The sequence below is a fragment of the Manis javanica genome, chromosome 5, assembly GCF_040802235.1.
Source record: "Manis javanica isolate MJ-LG chromosome 5, MJ_LKY, whole genome shotgun sequence".
NCBI lineage: Eukaryota > Metazoa > Chordata > Mammalia > Pholidota > Manidae > Manis > Manis javanica.
Window position 1 is genome coordinate 64,580,408 of NC_133160.1, and position 21,363 is coordinate 64,601,770.

At 37.1% G+C, this 21,363-nt stretch overlaps 1 protein-coding gene across 9 annotated transcripts in view; it reads right to left on the reverse strand.

Annotated features, from left to right (window-relative positions):
• Positions 1 to 19,422, reverse strand: part of LARP1B (La ribonucleoprotein 1B) — a 169,779-nt gene extending 150,357 nt beyond the window's left edge. For 3 of the 9 annotated variants that reach the window (XM_036997885.2, XM_073237050.1, XM_073237051.1), the window contains exons 1-5: positions 18,577 to 19,422; positions 12,097 to 12,155; positions 11,640 to 11,699; positions 9,820 to 10,006; positions 2,745 to 2,885 (exon numbers count right to left, since the gene is read on the reverse strand). In XM_036997885.2, the coding sequence (XP_036853780.2) occupies positions 2,745 to 2,885; positions 9,820 to 10,006; positions 11,640 to 11,699; positions 12,097 to 12,155; positions 18,577 to 19,075 (946 nt within the window). In that variant the 5' untranslated portion in view covers positions 19,076 to 19,422. The remainder of the gene's footprint in view (positions 1 to 2,744; positions 2,886 to 9,819; positions 10,007 to 11,639; positions 11,700 to 12,096; positions 12,156 to 18,576) is intronic. The other 6 variants (XM_036997886.2, XM_036997882.2, XM_073237049.1 and 3 more) reach the window with 4 other exon arrangements.
• Positions 19,423 to 21,363: the final 1,941 nt, after the last annotated feature.

The window sequence follows — 21,363 nt, forward strand, 5'->3', positions numbered from 1 at the left end:
TAAGAACATTAAAAAGTATCATGGTACCTGCAAGTTATTTTCAAATAATTCAACAGATAGATGAATTACATACAGCAAAATTACTAAGTCTAGATGGTGGTTAGACATGTATTCACTATAATTCTTTGAACTTTTTGTGTGTCTAAAGTTTTCATAATATAATTGAAACTTTAAAGTGGTAATATTATGTTCACAAAATTTTCTTAATCCTTCTTTGCCATTCACAGGGCAACATGCTTTAAAAATTATCAAACTTAAGACTTCAAGAGAAAACTGTAAAACCAAATGCTCATCCAATTGTTTCCACATATCCTCCTGTCTTCTTCTGCTTTCTGAAATAATGTATCTGAGTAATGATATTTGATGAGAGCAATACCATTAAATGAAAGAATGATAGGACACATCATGATGGATCACGCTAACACCACCTGAACCAACTCAACTTTAACACAACTTAAAGTGAGACACCCAGACATTTTACTTCTACTGCTATGATATGTTAAGACACATACACTATGAAGTATTCCTACCAAAACCAAAATAAACCTGAACCTTATCAAACCTCTAGCTCTTATTACCATTTACATACAAAAAAGACAAGTGAACATGTTGGAGAATATGACAAAGCCATCAGCCAAATTCAAAATATGGGAAATTCTGTGAGACATATACTCTAACAAATAGCAAAGAAAAAAAACATTGCTGGTGAGAATGTAAAATGGTATAGCCAATTTGGATAACAATTTGGCAATTTCCTATAAATATACACTTAACCATGCCACTTGACAATCTACTCCAGGTCTTTACAGGAGAAACATATGCCCACACAAACACTTGCACACAAATGTTCCAAGCAGAACTACTCATAATAAAAGGCAAAAACTGGAAACAGACAAATTACCCATGAGTAGACGAATGGATAAAGTGGTATTCCTTTCAACAGAAAAGTATTCTGCAATAGAGGCAGAAACTACTGATATACAGAATGATAGTGATGAGACTGAAAAACATTATGCTGAGCAAAAAGGAGAGAGAGTGATTATAGTGCATAGTTCAATTTGTGTAAAATTCTAGAAAAGGCAAATCTAATCTGACAAAAAGTAGATACATGGCTGGGGGAAGTGAAGGTAGTGTGAGTTTACTTTAATATATGTAATTTATAGCTCAGTAAAGTTGACTTTAAAGAAAAGGACCCAGATAAGATTCCTCAAGGGAGGAACAACCTAAGACAGGCACAGTCGCAGGGGGGCCATCAGGTGAGAATTTGGGGATCAACAGAGGTGAGGCTTAGAACCTCAGCCCCTGTTTTGAGAGAAATCTGCATCTGTGGATGCTTTGTTGCCCTTGTCTAGCTTGGATTAATACTTAGTCTATAGGCACACACCTGATCATCTACATTTGCCCTCTTACAGCACTAAATTATATTTTCTACCTTTATCTTGCATCTACCTATCACTTCAGCATTTTATTAAAAATAAAAATAATAATAAGGGAGAAATGTGGGATTCACATATAAATCAAGTATAAAAATCAAACGAATAATCATATTTGATCTGATTGTTTATAGTTCATGATGCGTGATCAAAACCGAACATTTCTGTGACATGACTGCCCTTGCACTGTTCACCATGTAAGAACTTATTCACTATGTAAGAACTTGTTCACCACGTAAGAACTTGTTTTTTATGCTTCAGAAGACTGGAGACTGTTGAGAATTAGGCTTGGGGTTGATTAATGATTGTGCATTGAGTCCCCTATACAGAATTTTACTGTTGTTAACAACCATTTGATCAATAAATATATAAATATATAAATAAAATATTAAAAAAAAAAAAGGACCCAGAAATGACCCAGAAGAGGATCACATTAGCCTCATCTGGGACAGCTGAAGCATCAAATTAAACAATCATGGTAACAGACTTATAACCCATTGAAAAAATTAATAAGATGTTTACATAAGTCCACACTGATAATGGGAAGTTGTTCCTTATAGAGGAATGCCAACTAATAAATACAGAAGGTATGATGCAGTAAAAAAAAAATCTCAGCATTTGCAACTATCATGGTAATAACTGAATCAAGCAAGTATCATCAATGGAAAACTAAAGGTCAAGTGAAAACTCTGATGAGAAACTGACTTTTCCACAGTCTCCAATTCTCTCCCTACCAACTACCTATTAATCACAAAGGGGAAAAGAATATACCTTTATAATAAAGAAATCTGAGTACATCGTCCTAACCAAGTGCTCAAAGTTACTATCACTAATAAAATAAATCACAATCATGTGCATTTCCATGTGATGCACTGAAGAAAACTACTTAACTTTTGTAGTATTCCTGCCTAAAATTCAAAACCCAAATCTAATCATGAGAAATATCAGAAAACCCGAAGTGAAAGATATCTACCAAATAACTGTCCCATAGCCCTCAGAAAAAAAATCATTGTCATAATAGATAAAAGCAGAACAAACTGTTCCAGACTAATGGAGACTAAAGAGAAAACATACCTAAAAGCAACATGTGATCCCAGATTAGATCCTGGAAAAGGGGGAAAAATTGTAAAGGACAATATTGGGAAAAATTTGCCTGTGGACAGTCACACCTTATTGCTATTCTTATGATACATACTCTGAAGGTGATTAGGGCTTAAGGGAAAATGTCTAAAACTTACTCTCAAAAAAGTTTGTATTTATTAAAATAATTAAAACTAAGCTCTAGCATTTTTTTCTTAGAATGTAACTTACTTCGTGTATCATTTCTCCTATTGTCATGTGATGATTTATTTGCTTCAGGTTGACATCTTGAACTGTTCCGGGATCCCGGTCTTTCTTGACTGTCTGGTCTTACATCATCTAAGTGGAGTGGTACCCACTTGTGCTTATTAGCTTAAACAAAACAAAATCATTTAATGACAATGCACAATTTTCATTAAAGCTTTGCAAATCTTAAAGGACTCTACATTTGATTTAAGTGGAAGACTTAATTTGTCCTTACAATGATTAATTGCCAAATATAAAATAATTTTCTTCTCACACAGCTCCTTAATAAACTTGGCTGTACAAATAATATTTCTAAAAATCAAATGAAAAGCCAGTGATGGAATAAAATTGTAATTCTCTCACTTTTAAGTGAAATGCTCACTTGTCTGCTTAATTCTGATAGATGAGCTATTCACATATAGTACACATACACACTACTTCTGCCAACACTGATTTTTATGATTTTTAGGCTTTAGAATGAGGTATACCTAGTAAGACATCATAATCTATACATTTCAAAGTTTGGTGACCCAAAACAATTTTAGTTTCAAATCACTGTCTGAAATATTGATTTATCTAGCATTAAATACTAGTCAAAGAGATATCTCAAAATTAAGTTTAAGATCTTACTGTATTTGATATATTTTTACTGATACTAGGCATTTTCCTAAGTTCTTAAGACAAGAGTTACAAGCAATTTAACTTTTGTTGTTGACCAAATGATACTGTGATTGCTATATTAGCAAAATTTTGAAAATTACTTATTTCAGTGATTCCACAGTTAAGGTTTCAAAATGTTCAATCCTCTGCCCTATATTTTTCACTAAAACAAAAAGATCCACAGACAAAGGAAAAACAACCAAGATAATTAAGGGAAAGGGAAAAGCGTGCAACTATAGTACCTTTTTCCTAAAACTCCTGTGAACTATGGACAAATGAGGAAAAGAGAATATGAAGAAAATCTAAAGACTCTCTAAAGTCTATATATACTATAAATTTTATCAATGAATTTCTTTGGCATAAACAAACCCTTCCTTTGAAGATAAAAATGTGTGTTTTAATGAGTCAGTTTATGACTTGATTATAAGAATTTAACTACAAACACCTGGATTTCAGTGTTGGTTAATCAGTTTTAATTGAAGCAACTAACATGGAAGACAAATTTTAGAGCAGGACAGGTCTGTCATCTGTATGATAATAGACAGCCAAAAAGACTACTTAGGTATCTAAGAAGCAAGAAAAAGATAAAGTGATAAAGTATTTAAGAAATGGGGAAATTATTTTCTAACAACCACATGGTTATCTTGTTGGCACCATTTTTGAGCAATTAGCCTTGGCTCATTGTATCAAGTGAGTCAAATGCTTATACCCTCAGCCAAGGATTAGGTTATTCACTTAAAAAAAAAAAAAAAGTCTAACCAAAGAAGTGAAAGACCTATACCCTGAAAACTACAAGTCACTCTTAAGAGAAATTAAAGGGGACACTAACAAATGAAAACTCATCCCATGCTCATGACTAGGAAGAATTAATATCATCAAAATGGCCATCCTGCCCAAAGCAATATACAGATTTGATGCAATCCCTATCAAATTACCAGCAACATTCTTCAATGAACTGGAACAAATAATTCAAAAATTCATATGGAAACACCAAAGACCCCCGAATAGCCAAAGCAATCCTGAGAAAGAAGAATAAAGTAGGGGGGATCTCACTCCCCAACCTCAAGCTCTACTACAAAGCCATAGTAATCAAAACAATTTGGTACTGCCACAAGAACAGAGCCACAGACCAGTGGAACAGATTAGAGACTCCAGACATTAACCCAAACATATATGGTCAATTAATATTTGATAAAGGAGCCATGGACATACAATGGCAAAATGACAGTCTCTTCAACAGATGGTGCTGGCAAAACTGGACAGCTACATGTAGGAGAATGAAACTGGACCATTGTCTAACCCCATATACAAAGGTAAATTCAAAATGGATCAAAGACCTGAAACCATAAAACTCTTAGAAAAAAACATAGGCAAAAACCTTTTAGATATAAACATGAGTGACCTCTTCTTGAACATATCTCCCCGGGCAAGGAAAACAACAGCAAAAATGAACAAGTGGGACTATATAAAGCTGAAAAGCTTCTGTACAGCAAAACACACCATCAATAGAACAAAAAGGAACCCTACAGTATGGGAGAATATATTTGTAAATGACAGATCCGATAAAGGCTTGACGTCCAAAATATATAAAGGGCTCACACGCCTCAACAAACAAAAAACAAATAATCCAATTAAAAAATGGGCAGAGGAACTGAACAGACAGTTCTCCAAAAAAGAAACACAGATGGCCAACAGACACATGAAAAGATGCTCCACATTGCTAATTATCAGAGAAATGCAAATTAAAACTACAACGAGGTATCACCTCACACCAGTAAGGATGGCTGCCATCCAAAAGACAAACAACAACAAATGTTGGCGAGGCTGTGGAGAAAGGGGAACCCTCCTACACTGCTGGTGGGAATGTAAATTAGTTCAACCATTGTGGAAAGCAGTATGGAGGTTCATCAAAATGCTCAAAACAGACCTACCATTTGACCCAGGAATTCCACTCCTAGGAATTTACCCTAAGAATGCAGCAATCAAGTTTGAGAAAGACAGATGCACCCCTATGTTTATCGCAGCACTATTTACAATAGCCAAGAATTGGAAGCAACCTAAATGTCCATCGGTAGATGAATGGATAAAGAAGATGTGGTACATATACACAATGGAATACTACTCAGCCATAAGAAGAGGGCAAATCCTACCATTTGCAACAACATGGATGGAGCTGGAGGGTATTATGCTCAGTGAAATAAGCCAAGCGGAGAAAGAGAAATACCAAATGATTTCACTCATCTGTGGAGTTTAAGAATAAAGGAAAAACTGAAGGAACAAAACAGCAGCGGAATTACAGAACCCAAAAATGGACTAACAGGTACCAAAGGGAAAGGGACTGGGGAGGATGGGTGGGCAGGGAGGGATAAGGGGGGGGAGAAGAAAGGGGGTATTAAGATTAGCATGCATGGGGGGGAGGGAGAAAGGGGAGGGCTGTACAACACAGAGAAGACAAGTAGTGATTCTACTACATTTTGCTATGCTGATGGACAGTGACTGTAAAGGGGTTTATAGGGGGGACCTGGTATAGGGGAGAGCCTAGTAAACATAATATTCTTCATGTAAGTGTAGATTAAAGATAAAAAAAAAAGAAAAGGGGGATTACTCCTTGATAGGATAAAACTAACTGTAAATCAACGATTAATGCATGCTTTAAATATCCTTAATTTTGATCACTTAAAGGGAGTCAGATGATTGGCTATGGAGGTACACTTTTCTGATAATATTCCTTTCTCTTAAAAAAAAAAGCAGTTCCTGTGTGGTGACCTCCAACGAGTTCTACACAATGGTATGAAGAGCATATCAAAGTGTGGGCAAAGGGTCTGTTTGTGTTTATACAGAGGATCAAAGCCTAATTTGGCTACCCAGAAAATGAACTAAGATACAATATGAAGAAGAACTTCCAACATCAGCACTCTCTGGAAGAGTCATACCAGAAGATGATCATCAAAAAACCTCAACAAAGATCCAGGCAATGCTGCAGTTGTAGTTGCATCCATCCCACCGGTTCCTGGACTTGCCATGGCAATGAAGAAGGAGATATCTAAGCTGGCCGGTGCATACAGTAAAACAACAAATTTGACTGGATCTATACTGTTGGAACTCAACCAAGAATTAGGAGAAGTGCAAGTTGTAGCGCTCCAAAATCTTACAACTACAGACTACCTACTGTTAAAAGAACATATGGGATGTGAACAGTTCCCAGGAATGGGTTTTAATTTGTCTGATTTCTCTCAGACTGTTCAAATACAGTTGGACAATATCCATCATATCATAGACAAATTTTCACAAATGCCTAGGGTGCCTAACTGGTTTTCTTGGCTTCACTGGAGATGGCTGGTAATTATAGATCTGCTTCGGTTATGTAACTGTATTCCTATTATGTTAATGTGTGTGTGCAATTTAATTAGTAGTTTAAAACCTGTACATGCTTAAGTTACTCTACAAGAAGATATGTCAAAGAAATAATCAATCCTACCATGTTTTCTTCCATTTGCTACCTCTATAGCTTTTCTTCTTCCTTTCTAATTACAACCCTTAAATAGAATTCGTGCCTCATATCGAATTTACCGAGTATCATAATTCCTCCAAGTGGTAAAGATACCTCAAGACAAATGCTGGGCATAGAAGCCACAGGGCATAAATCTGCAAAGAAGTAAAAAGCTAACCTTTTTCAAACAATATGGCTTCTCTCTCACTTACCAACTTTACATCTCCCTGTATGGCCCCGGAAGATGACTGGTTAGCCAGAGACAGGTAAGATTCCTCAAGGGAGGAACAACCTAAGACAGGCACAGTCGCAGGGGGGCCATCAGGTGAGAAATTGGGGATCAACAGTGGTGAGGCTTAGAACCTCACCCCCCCCTGTTTTGAGAGAAATCTTTTGCATCTGTGGATGTTTTAATGCCCTTGTCTAGCTTGGATTAACATATAGTCTACAGGCACACACCTGATCATCTACATTTGCTCTCTTACAACACTATGTTTTCTACCTTTATCTTGCATCTACCTACCACTTCAGCATTTTATTAAAAATAAAAATAATAATAATAATAAAGGGAGAAATGTGGGATCCACATATAAATCAAGTATAAAAATCAAACAAATATTCATATTTGACCTGATTGTTTATAGTTCATAATGCGTGATCAAAACCGAAAGTTTCTGTGATGACTGCCCTTGTACTGTTCACCATGTTAGAACTTATTCACTATGTAAGAACTTGTTCACCATGTAAGAACTTGTTCGTTAATGCTTCAGAAGATTGGAGACTGACAAGAATTAGGCTTAGGGTGGATTAATGATTGTGCATTGAGCATTGACTCCCCTATACAGAATTTTATTGTTGTTAACAACCATTTGATCAATAAATATGAGAGATGCCCTCTCAAAAAAAAAAAAGTCATGTAAGTGCTCACTGTAAGGTAGATTGTTGGTTTCACTATAAAAGAAGTTGACTGATAATCACTGCATCATGAAATGTTCCCTCCCATGCCATATCACCTCTATGAACTGATAAAATGCTTCAACAGGTTCCCATGGTACTCAACTAAAATGCTAATTCCAAGTTACCAAGGCCTCTCATAATGTGGACCTTACCTACCTTTCCAATAGCATTTCCTTGCCCCTCTTCACCTTGCCTCAGCTACAGACCTTATGACAATGTAAGGAACTTTCGGCCTAACAGCCTCTGAAGATACTTTTGCCTACGTTCAGAACACTGAATGACTGACTGTATATGCTTCAATAAAATCATCTTTCCCTAGACATGTGAAAAGTTTTGAAAAGAATGTGGAAAAGGATGTAAACAGAGTCTCTTTTCCCTCAACATTTTTCTTCAAAGTGCAATTTAATGGGGGAATGCTTCAAGAAAAAGAGTTGACCAAATTACTCTGTTTTCTCTTAGGGAGTATTTTCTCAGAACTCCCAGAAACAAAGGGAGCAGTTTCAATGCACATTTAAAAAACAACAGTTATCACACAACTTTCGAAGAATATGTCTATACTTACAGCTATAAGTGGAACTTCATTCATTCTTTCACACAAGTCAAATGCAAAAAGGAAAGCCAATAGTTCAAAAATGTTATGCAAGCAAATCAGCAACCATTGCAGATAGTAGCGTGAATAAATCCAAAATACTCTTTGGTGACTACTAGGAGTCGATTAAATACAATTCTTCATTATTGCAACTTTCTTCAAAAAGTTAAAATAAAAAATGAAGATATAAATAAACTTGTCTTCCTTGATTATTTGACTGAGCCTCACCCTTAATGACATTTTCCCCAGGACCATCTAACTTACAATTGCCAAAACATGGAAGCAACCATTGACAGATGAATGGATAAAGAAAATGTGGTGTGTGTGTGTATATATATATATGTGTTTGCATGTATATAAAAGAAATACTATTCAACCATGAGAAAGAAGGAAATACTAGCATTTGCAACAACATGATGGATCTTGAAGGTATTATGCTAAATGGAATAAGCAAGACAGAGAAAAAAAAGCACTGTATAAGCTCACTTATATGTGGAATCTTAAAAAGGCTGAGCTAAAAAACCTCACAGAAACACAGAACAGATTGGTGGCTGTCAAAGGCAGGGGTGGGAGAAATGAGAGAAGGTGGTCAAAAGGTACAAACTTCCAGTTTAAAATTTTAAAAAGTAAGATTAAAAATTTCTGGGGATGTAATATGTACAGCATGGTGATTATAGTTAACATTGTATTGTATGTTTGAAAGTCGTTAAGAATAGATCTTTAATGCTGGCATCATCATAATTCAGAATGGCAGTCATAGTCACTATCTATAGTTAAAAGAATGAGTGAAAAATAAATGTGTGAGAAAATTCTGTCAAATTACAATAGTAACCAATAGAAGATCCAAAAAGAGGGATTTTGCTGCTTCGGGAGGAAGGAGGAAGAGTTAGGATATTTTAATAAATAAGTTAAATCCTCTGATATTAAGGTAAGGAGCACTGTAGATGTTCTCTCTTGATAAGTCAGGAAGGATATGAGCATATTGATGAAATATGGAAGTAATATTAAGAAGAAACAGCCAAAAGATGTAAGTGGTTTGCAACTAAGCACAGGAAGGAGTGGGGAGGGTGGCTTTGCTTTTTGATGTATTGCCTTTCTCTGTACTGTTGGATTTTTAAATCATGTGTTATGTATCATTTCACATCCCACAAAAAAAAAAAAAAGAATAGATCTTTAAAAGATCTGCACAAGAAAAAAAAATTGTGCCCATAAGGCAATGGATATTAATTTAACATTATGGTAATCACTTCACAATATACACATACATCAAATCATTGTGGTGTATACTTTAAACAAATATAATATTATGTTAATTATATCTCAATAAAACTTGGGAGAAGGAAAGAAGTTATAGATGAACTAACCTCTCTTTCGTTGATTATTTGATTGAGCCTCATCCTCACTGATAGTTTCACCGGGACCATCTAATTTTGTTTCCCGGCTTGCTTTACTCTCATTGTTACTTCTCTTTTCAACCTTGTCTTCTCTTTCTTTTCTATTCTGTGGTTTCTTATTTCCTTGGCTGACACTCTGACACTGCAAAATGTTTTTCTGAATGAAATAATTTTCATGAACATTTTCACTAACCAAAATATTATGTAATGCTCCTTACCTAAATATTTCAAAGCAAATGACAACTTTTACCAAATATTTTAAAACAACTTTTCAAAAGACACTGTTAAAAGTTAAGCCACAGACTGGGAGAAAATATTTGCTAAGTATTTGATAAAGGATGTGTATCCAAAATATATAATGAACCTTCAAAACACAAAAATAAGAAACACCTCAATTCTTAAAAATTATATGAACAGGTGTTTCACCAAAAAATTATACTGATGCAAGTATATACGAAAAGGAACTTGACATCATTAGTCAGAAACATGCAAATTCAAACTACAATGTAACACCTCACACAGCTAACTAGAAAGACTAAAATTAACAGACTGAGCACACTGATACTAGTGAGTATGTGGAATAACTAGAATTCTCACACTGTTGCTGGGAATCAAAAGTCTGACAATTTCTTTAAAAGCTAAACAAATAATTACCATATGATCCAACCATTCTACTCCTAGGTGTTTACCCAAGAAAAATGAAAGTGTACATCCATGCAAATTTTGTACACAGATGTTTATACAGCAGTTTTATTTGTAAAAGCCAAAACCAGAATCAACACAAATGCCTCTCAATAGGTGAATGGACAAAAGGCACTGTATCAGTGTACTATGCAGTGAGGACTATGCAGTAGCTCAGCAATAAGGAATGAACTACTTATACCATAATGGCCTAAATCACAAAGTAATTAAGCTGAGTGAAAGCCAGAAAAAGTGCATACTGTATGACTCCACTTACATAAAATTGTAGAAAATGCAAATTAACTATAAGTGATGGCAAGCATTTCAGTGGTTGCCTGGAATGATGGGGGAATGCAACAAGGAGAGTTACAAAGGAGTGTGGTGTGTGGAAATTTTGGGGGTAATAGTCAAGTTCATAACCTTGATTGTGGTGGTTTCACAGGTATATAAGTCAAAACTTACCAAATTGTATACTGTATATACGTGTAGTTTATTATATGTCATCTATGCACCAATTAAGCTGTTTAATATATATTATCTACAACTACACACAAATAATACCGTACAAAGTACAAACAGCAAAGGGTATGATGTGAAATGAAAACATGTAACCAGATAACCATATATGCTACTCTTCTAAAAAGCCCCTTGATAAAGTATCTCAGAACCATCTTTCAGAACCCCTTTCATAGTTAAAACTAAAAGTCCATTTATTGAACATATGTATATATAACACACATATAGTTAGCTGTTCAACACACTGAAAAAATTATAAGTCAAAGAAAACATATACAGCATAAATTCTGAAACACAAAATGGGCTTCAATAAGACATATTAAAAATTAATCTCTTTGTAGATATTAAGTGAAAATGACGGCACAGTATATCTTCCCCTTCCAAATGTAAGGTTACCTCCTATGATTATAACCAGATAAAGTCTATGTGATGAATAAAATCCGGTATCTGAAAAATGGGTAAGACTAAGCTGCTGAGATTTCAGTACCTGTTCATGACTGCAATCCTTGAAATGTGAAGTAAAATACACTCTGCATGTTGAAATGAAAATATTTTCCCTGTATTGAAAAAAACAATCATGAAACGATACTTACTCCAGTGTTCACTAATTCACTTGGTGTTGGCCAATCCTCCATATCGCTGAAATCACTAGCCTAAGAAGTAATAAATAGGTGTTACATCCGCAAATTAGAAATTCTAGATAGAAAAAATATTTTCTAAAAGTGAGAGCAATTTTTAAATCACATACATTTAACATATGCAGGCATTTGCCAAATTAATCCAAAAGGCTATCTAAACAACGTATCACTGAAATAATGCTTTGGTCTTATAATCCAACTTCTAGCACTTTTTAATGACATTGACTAAATTGATATAATCAGGATAAAAGAGGCATATGGGGATTTGGATAAAGGCTACAATTCCCTAGTACATTAACTTTAAACTAGCAATGTTACAACCAGAAGAAAAATATACTGTAATTTGGGAAGAGTTCCTAACATCAATTTTCAAAATCAATATAGTCAAGAACTATTTTGTGTAAAGACATACCTTGTTGGATTTCTTTGTCTTGAGTTTTCCTGCTTTTATAATTTTTGGGGAACTGAGCTCTAAAAAAATACATAGAATTGTTTTTACAACCAATTCATTCAATATATTAAACAAAATAACTATGATATCAATTTCACTAAGTTAGTGTAAACACCATTCCCAACAAAACCCAAAGTTCTGATATTCAAGTTCCTAACAAGAAATCAACTACAGTTCAAACACAGACTCAAACTGGTCTTCAGTGTTCATATCAAGAAGTAGGAAATATTAACAGGTTGCTTATAATGATCTGATAGACCAATCCTTTCGCTTAACAGAATACAAAATGAAAAAAAAAAGGAAAAATAACATTTTAATACAGGAAAGTTAACAACTCTATTCCCACTGGATATATTTTTCTATACAATTAATACATTTAAATACACGAAGGAGCATCCAAAAAGTAAGTCTGAAGACTTCAAACTATTTGTTCTTGAAAAGTTTGGCAACGATCATAGTTTGTATCTAGATTCAAGCCACAAAAAAGAGAACAGGTCTCTATAACAAGACCAGCATGGTATCTATCACCACTTGGCCCTACTTGGAATAAGAACACTGTGGGTGACAATAAGTTTTACACTGTCTTTTAGTTTGGTTCACTACCTAGTCAGATGACCAATATCATATCGTCTAGCAAAACATAACCTAAAGTAAATATTGAAAACTAGAACTTGGGACGTGCATCCACAGAAAGCACAGTAATTCAGCAAAATATAAATACCATAAATCATGACAATGACCAATGCATTGATTAAAGCAATCTTTGAGTTAAAGACCAGAAGTAGATTTAAGTAAGGTACAGAGCAATTATCAAAGGAAATGGGATGAGGGATGAAAACTTTACCATGGATGAGCATAAAGGGATTTTGAATATGGTAATTCTATTTCTAAAGCAGAAAAGCAAGTAAGTGGATATTTGTTTTTTTCTTTTTTGTACTTTAGGTACATGTACACATGTTACATATATGAAAAGGTGCATAAGAATAATATATTTCATTAAGAAAAATTAGATGCAGGAGATAAAAATAAGGGCAAACAAAAAAAAAAGGGGCAGGAAAAAACCCAATTTAATAAAGAACAATATTTGCCTGTATACTATCTAGAATTTGGTCTGTTTCTGTAAATAGCGTATTTCAAGAAAGTAATACACTAGAGAACACTTGGGAGACTAAACCCTCAACAAAGTGGAGAACACATCTCAAAACACTGCTAAGTAAATTATGTGCTTGGTAGTTATAAAATATAGCATTATACAAACTATTTGATGTAATGTAAAGTGATGAGCTAGTCACATAAGTTTTATTTAACTTGATTAAAAATCAATTACATTAATAATCACAAAATTAAATTCAAAAATAAAAAATTATTCTGACCACATAAACTTTTTAACTGCAGTACTAAATAATACAATCATGATATTAAACTGGACAAAAAATACTTGAACATAAGAATTAATAAGCTTTCCACTGATTTAAAAATCAATATGGGTCCATACTCTACCCAACCATTGATTGTAATCTCTAGCTAAAAGTAAGTAAAGAGGTTATCGAAGAAGAATCTTGAACTTAATTTCTTCATGTTTAAAAAAACAAGGAAAAGAGATTTTGATTTCAGATAATTCTTTTGGACTCAAAAATGTTGGATTTTTGTTTAGATTTAATCCCCAACTTTAATTCCTCCTCAGGAAATGTAATAGGAAAAGGTTTACATTTAACTCTGTGGCATATATAATGCTTACATTTTATTAATGAAGTACCTCTATGCACATTGCAATTGGAATATTTATATATATCCCACTGTAACTTAATCTCATCACAAAGTATTTGACAAACTTTGTTTGCCAATGTGGCTAGATACTCTAGGATAGGAAAAAAGAGCAGTTTCTTAACTCTGGTCACAAACTGTCCATAAGCGTTAATTTACCTTTCCAAGAGGAAGACTTTCCAGAAAAATTCCTGTTTCTAAGTCCTAATTCCACTCATGAAAACAATAAGCTTCCTGATAAATGAATTTAGGGAAAGAATTTATTTGCAAAGCCAGCACCTTTTCCCCTTTCTCTTTGGGAGCTAGCTATCCACAAAAATCAAGCATTCTTGTCTGCTCCTCCATGCTGTCAACTTCACAGGAACAGACTCCCCAACAGAGGTAGAAGGGGGACCTGTGCAATGCCAATTGTGTGGGTATGTTTGTCTAATTCCTAAGGAAGTCCTTTGTGCTGCTCACTTAGACCACCTCATCAATCCAGTCTTTTTCAATTAAAAGGATGATACTGAGCTTTAAAAATAAATAAATCTGAGTAAAACTACTCAAAAAAGAAATGCAAAATGGCCAAACATGAAATTACATTCAATTATACTAACAAAAAAGGTAAACAAAACACTTTTCACCTATCACACTGACAAAAAACAGAACATCAAGTGTTGGTCAGCACTTGTGATAAATGAAATTTCTCTTAAGATATTTGGTAAGACCATGAAGTAGTATACTCTTTCAAGGGTAATCTGTCATTTGAAATGAATATACCTTTTAATAAAGCAATTCCATTTCTGGGAAATTAGCTGAAATCAAGAAAGGGTACAAAGATGTCTGTATAAAATGTTCACTATAGATTTGCTGATAACTGTACTTAAGAAAATAACATTGACATTCATTAATATGGGATGATTACATTATGGTACAGCTATACAAAATAACGTAAAATTGTTAGAAATAAGGTAAATCTGTATGTATTGATGTGAAAAGAAGTCCACCATGTTTTAAATATAATTTTATGTGCACATATAGAGAACAGGTAAAATAAGCCTAAAAAAGAAAATTTTTCAGTTTTTCCATGTTTTAACTTAAAAGGAAGAAATCAGCCTGCCTGTTATTAAATGAGTGCTTAAAAAGGGTAAAAAAGAAAAATGACTTCTCACACTCTAAAAGTGGGAGTATCAATTTGTAAAGTCACTTTGGAGAAATCTTCTCAACTAATATCCTATGACCTAGCTATTCCACTTGTCATCTGTACTAGAGAAAGGCAGACATAGATAAAGAGGTGTGTATAACAACGTCGTCTGAAACAACCAAAAGGTTGATCAATAGGTAAATGACTAAATTAACTACATCAGTTGTATTTATGGACCACTTCAAAGCAATTTTTTTAAGGGAGTTTAGATTAAAAAAGATAAACCTCATCACAAGAAAAAAATGTTTGTAACTATGTATGGGGATGGATGTTGACCAGACTTAAGTGGTGATCATTTCATAATGTATACAAATATTAAATCAAATGTTGTAGACCTGAAACTAATGTTATATGTCAGTTATATCTCAATAAAAAAATCTCACTAATTATAAAGAGAAAAAAATAAAGGATCAACTGAAACTTTAAATGAAAAAAGGAGGATGATATTATGTTCTAAGACACTATTTTTGAAAGTAATTACATAGAAAGCTCTGAAAGGATTCAGTAAGCTGGTAACATCTTTTTCTGAAGGGTCATAAAAGTTCTGTTTTTTTAATAAGGAGAATGCACTTCTGTACCATTTATACAACTCAAAATGTTATTAGGGTAAAACGTAAGCTTATTTGAGGTTTCTGGGAAGCAGACACTGGGAGGAAAGAGAGTTGATGTCATCAGAGAAGACTAAGAATGAAAAAGATGGAAAAGTCAATATTTTTATATAACATGTTTCATGAGTAAAAGAACTGAAATTACATTAGAAAGCTAATTTTTAATATGCAAAATGTAGTCATGGCTACAGTTAAGTGATTATTAAGTCCCATACTGTGATTTTAATAAAGATTTCCAAAATAGAATTTTTAAAAAATACTTTAAAACACTTCAAACAAGATTAGGACAGATTGGGGGGCAATTCTTTCTGGTCTCCTGACTGAAAAGACTGCACTGACACTATCCTAGGTCTCTTGGGTGGGCAGGCTTTGACGGAGAAGAGGGCCTTACCTAGTTACCAGAAACAGCAATACACAGGCCAGAACCATCCCAAAAGTGGAGAAACTGTCTCACAAGGGCCAAAGAAGCAAGAATGCCTTACTTACAGATCAGTTAGAACTGCAGGTTCTGACAGAAAAAATTCATGATGATCAGTACTGAAAGACTCTCCTGGTTTCCTATAATGTTTCTATCTCTGGTAACAAACTTTCTGGCAAAATTTAGTGGATAGAATCCCTATACCTCGTTAAGTGACAGTAAATCCAGGTTTGGCCAAGAGAGATGTGTTTTAAGTCTGTTATTCCAACATAATTAATATTCTTGTCTTTCCCTCTCAAGAGTATCCAGGTTTTTAGGATAAATTATAAAGGTCCCCTGGCTATGCAACACAGAGAAGACAACTAGTGATTTTACAGCACCTTACTACATTGATGGACAGTGACTGTGAAGGGGTATGTAGGGGGGTCTTGGTGATGGGGAGGAGTCTAGTAAACATAATGTCCTTCATGTAATTGTAGATTAATGATACCAAAATAAAAAATAAATAAATAAATGTTTTTAAAAATTATAAAGGCCCCCTACCAAAAGGACTATTTATACTAATTTAACACTCCCTAGTTTGCACCTACTCGGAACCTTAAAGGTCCTCTGCTCCTATATTATTCTTGAGGTTGCAAATTTACCTACAAAATAGGATTCTAACGTGCCCAGATTATACAATGGCACTCTAGCTTTTAAGAACTGGAAGATATTAATATATCCACTTTATTCATTAGGAGGCTCAGAAATCTTGTCAGAAGTCAACTAGCTGGTAAGTAACAATATCTGGACTAGAACCCAAGTCTCTCAGAACAGTGCATTTCTACACCATAATCTTTTAAAGTCAACTGCAAATAGAAGATGTGTTAGGACAGTGTAGAATCAGTACTGGGGAGAGACTATAAAGTTACTGCAAGTCTGAAGAATGGTATGCATGCAGGCACAGAAAGTGTTGCCTACAGAGAGACACCAGTAACACTGAAATTCCCATGAATCGCACATACATCAAGCATCACCTTGGTTCTTAATATCCAAAGATTAAGATCCCCAATGAAGGTACCTGTAGGTTGATTATATTAAACAAGGTCATTTCCAGTTAAAATTCCTGAGTCTCACCTTGAAAGTTTTAAAGCCTGTCAAATTTATTTTATAATCAGAGTTCTTCTTTTTTTTGTTTTTATTCACTGAATGTAACATGTGTGTCTAAGTCTAGAAGTAGGGAAGTATGACAGCCACTGAGAGTGATCAGGGCTTTCTCTTTGCTAAATTTTATAGAGGTTTTTGCTCTTAAGATTTTTATTTTCTTCAGTTAGTAATAGCAGTAAAATGCAGCTAGGAATGATGGTGGTATTATATTTAGAGCAAATTTTTTCTGCAAGTGTCAAAATTTACCAAGAATGGATTAGTATTACCATGCAAAAGCTAAAAAAGATCAATCAACATTTACCTTTAATATTAGAGTTCCTCTTAAGAAACATTAATATTTCAATATAATGTATTGAAATACATTAAAAAATGTATCAACTTACATTTTACCATACCCTTTATCTCATGATTCTCACAACCTTGTAAACATCTCAAATTTTCCCCATTCTGTTAACCTTTAAGAAAAAGTGAAGATTTGCAAAACAATTGTAATTTCTATATCAAAAGTTCAACTAACTTGCTACAATTTAGCAAGTCAAACTAGGAAACAGTGCTTTTTGTCTTAGTTTTGTTTAGTATTTCCATTTAAAAAAAGAAAAAAAACCTCCAGTTGCTACACCCAAAATAAACCACCAAGGGCCACACTGCATTGGTCTGCATTCAAATGTAGTGGCATAATCTAATCTTTAAAGGTTAAGAGGACTAATTGAATGTCAGAAGACTACCATTTACCTAATATGCAATCAACTCTCATGTCAACTATCCTATTTCAATTATTTTCCACGACAACCTTTACTCAAAGCATTTTAGTAACATTTTAGCTCCACAGTACACAGTTCATTTGTTATATGCCGTTTAGCAGCGTTTTGAAAACAGATCTTCGGCTAAGCAATCACTTAACATTAAAAAATCAGTATCGGGCTTCCACTTAGAAATAAATCCCCTTGCTCTGACTTGCTTCATCCCTTTTTTAAAAGTCCACAGAAACTTCTCTATAGGATGAACTGCAGTATCTACCGAAACCTAGCTTTCACAGTCACTAACACGTGGGAGCAAGAAACAATCGAGGCCGTGGCAGCTGAGAAGCTCAGCTACTTTACCCACTCCGTGCCCCTACCAGTCAAGGAGAGCCGAGGTCCCACCTCTTCCTGCCGCTCCCTTCCCCGATGCCCATTTATGTAAATAGACAGAGTGAATGACACCTTGGAACTAAATACCTCCGACTGACAGGGACCGGAGGCCTGCCCCTCCCCCAGCCGCGGCCGCCAGCGAGGGGTCCCTGCACACACCCTGCCGATGCCCCCCTCAGAGGAACCACAGACCTGATTCCAGGGATTCTAGTACGGGTGGCAGCGAACAAGTCCCTGCGAGGGGCAGGTGCTGGGAAGGTTTTTTCATCCAAGGGTTCTCCTTAGGCGGCGGCGGCGGCGGCGGCGGCAGCTTTTCCTCAGGGCCGGCGGTCTCCTTGGGGGCGTCCGCGTTCGGCGGGCCCCGAGACAGGAGTGGCGGCGGCTCCCCGTTGAAGGGATCCCCCGGCCCGTGCGCCCTGCGCGCCAGGTGCAGCGCTAGAGGCCTCACCGGCACGGCCTCCTGGGGCACGCTGTGTCCCAGCACCTGCGCCGGCGACGGCTCTCCCCGCGCCCCTGCGCTGCTGGCGGTAGCGGCCCTCTCCTCTCTCGCCGTCTCCTTGCCTTCCCTTCCGTGCAGGGGTACCTGCTGGGCCTGCCGGCTCGCTGAGACGGACAGCGGCTCCCTCTCAGCAGCCATCGCGGGCGACTCCTCCCGGGAGTGAGCAGAGGGCACCGGGGAGCGAACAGACATCGTCCCCTTGCCCCAGCCGCCCCAGCCCTCAGGGGTCTGGGGTCAGGGAGTCCGGCTGCCCGTCTCTCCGCCGGGGCTGGACGCAAGAACCCGAAAGTCCAGCCGCCGTCACCACCGCCACCCACGTCGGCCGAGGCCGTGCAGCGTCCGGCGTACCGCTCCTCCCTGCGTCGAACGAAGCGCCAAACGCCCGCTGGCCCAGCGCCCCTCCGCGACGCACGCCCCAAGCCAGCCAACACGCGCAGGGCGCCGCAGCCAGGGGCCGCGAGCCCTCACCCGGCGCGGACCGCGTTGAAGATGCAGCGAGCCGAAGCTGGAAGACCTCTAGGGAAGACGGGCAGGCGCGCGCCCGAAAAGCGGGTAACAGCTTGCGGGGACGGGGCGGGGCGTGGAAGGGGCGGTCCCAGGGGACGGAGCAGGGGCGGGGCCTCCCTGAGGAGAGTGACGTGGCTGCTCCCCAGCCGCTGCCCGCGTCAGGCCTTCGCCTACCGTGCGAGGCAGACGAGCCGCCCGGGTGCAGCCGGGCCTGAAGGCCGCCCCTGCTCCAGCGGCCAGCGGAGGAGGAAGCGACGGCGAACGGAAAGATTTCCCGCCTCGTTAACTATGGCAGCCCGGGCTGCGGGCGCGGGGGCGTGGCTCGCACCGGGCCTCTGTGACTCGCGGCGGTGCGGCGCAGAGCTTCGCGGGCAAGGGGCGGGGCGGGCTATGCACGTGGCTCCCGCGGGCTGGCGCTTTGCCTCAGGCCCTGTAGCAGAGTTGTTGTATCGGAGCGGGACGGGATCTTCTCCGCCAGGTACCCTGGGCACCTCTGCAAAGGGCCGGGGTCGCGGACTGGGCCACTTTACCCCCTGAGTCGGTCGCCTCGCAAGGCTCTTTGGGGTGCCGCGGTCACCTCGAGCCACGTCTAGAATGAAAACAGTGTTATCTGTAGGTAACTGTTCACAAAACCTTTGCCCAGGCAGTTGGTTTAGTGCACTTTCCCATCCCTTTTTCCACCCACAAACTGAAGTATTTTTTAAAGTACTTTTGTGTAAAACAAAAAGTTAAAAACAAGTGAAGATATTTGGTTACAATAACCATGTACCAAACCTCCTTGTGGAATGGATACAAAGAAGGTACAAGTATGGTTTGATTATATAAGAGCTTTTCACTTGGCACTCATCTGGTGGGTGATGATACTGGTTTCGAGTGCGTGTGTTTGTGAGTTCAGGTTTTTGTTCCAGCGCAAGGTCGCTGAAAATGGGTTTGGCCCAGTGGACATTTTTTTCGCAGAGGGATGGCTCGGCTCCCTCCACAAGGGTATCCACCAGCCATTTGTTAGAGACTTGGCAGTGGGTCCCTACGGGCTTCCTTCAGGACTGCGGAACTCGGCAGAGAGTTTGCAGGGGCTCACCTCCCACGAGCCTCACTCAAATCACATTTAACTTGAGGTTAATTTTTTTTTTTTACTTAAAAGTTGTATGATTTCAGCATTTTATTTAAATAATAATAATAATAAGGGAGAAATGTGGGATTCACATATAAATCAAGTATAAAAATCAAACAAATAATCATATCTGACTTGATTGTTTATAGTTCATGATGCGTGATCAAAACCGAACATTTCTGTGATATGACTGCCCTTGCACTGTTCACCATGTAAGAACTTATTCACTATGTAAGAACTTGTTCACCATGTAAGAACTTGTTTGGTATGCTTCAGAAGATTGGAGACTGTTGAGAATTAGGCTTGGGGTTGATTAATGATTGTGCATTGAGTCCCCTACACGAATTTTATTGTTGTTAACAACCATTTGATCAATAAATATGAGAGATGCCCTCTCAAAAAAAACTAAAAAAATTAAGGAAACTTTCATAAAGCAAATAATTCTTGACTTGGCTCTGTAAATTCAGTGATCTTAAAGTGGAATGTACATTAATGAACAATTAAATTAACCCCAAACAATGTAAAAAAAAAAAAGTTGTATGAGGCATACATTTTTTATTTTCCTAAGGCTAATAAGCTATCCATATGTTACATCAACTGTCTCAACAATGCCTTTCTTGTTTTCCCATATCACTAATTTCCAATTTACTTAATCCTAAACAACCTCCCAACCTGTTTTCAATTAAATAATGACTTTATTTCCACCTGTATTCCGAGAGAGGCGCCATCTCTACTAGCTCATTATTGGTGAAGCTTTGTGTTAAGTACCAAGTAGATGCTCTTCCTGTTATAATCAGCCCTTTGGAGTCCTGTCAAGTAATGCTTGACTCTTTTACAAAAGCTTGTCAACAAGTTCACGATT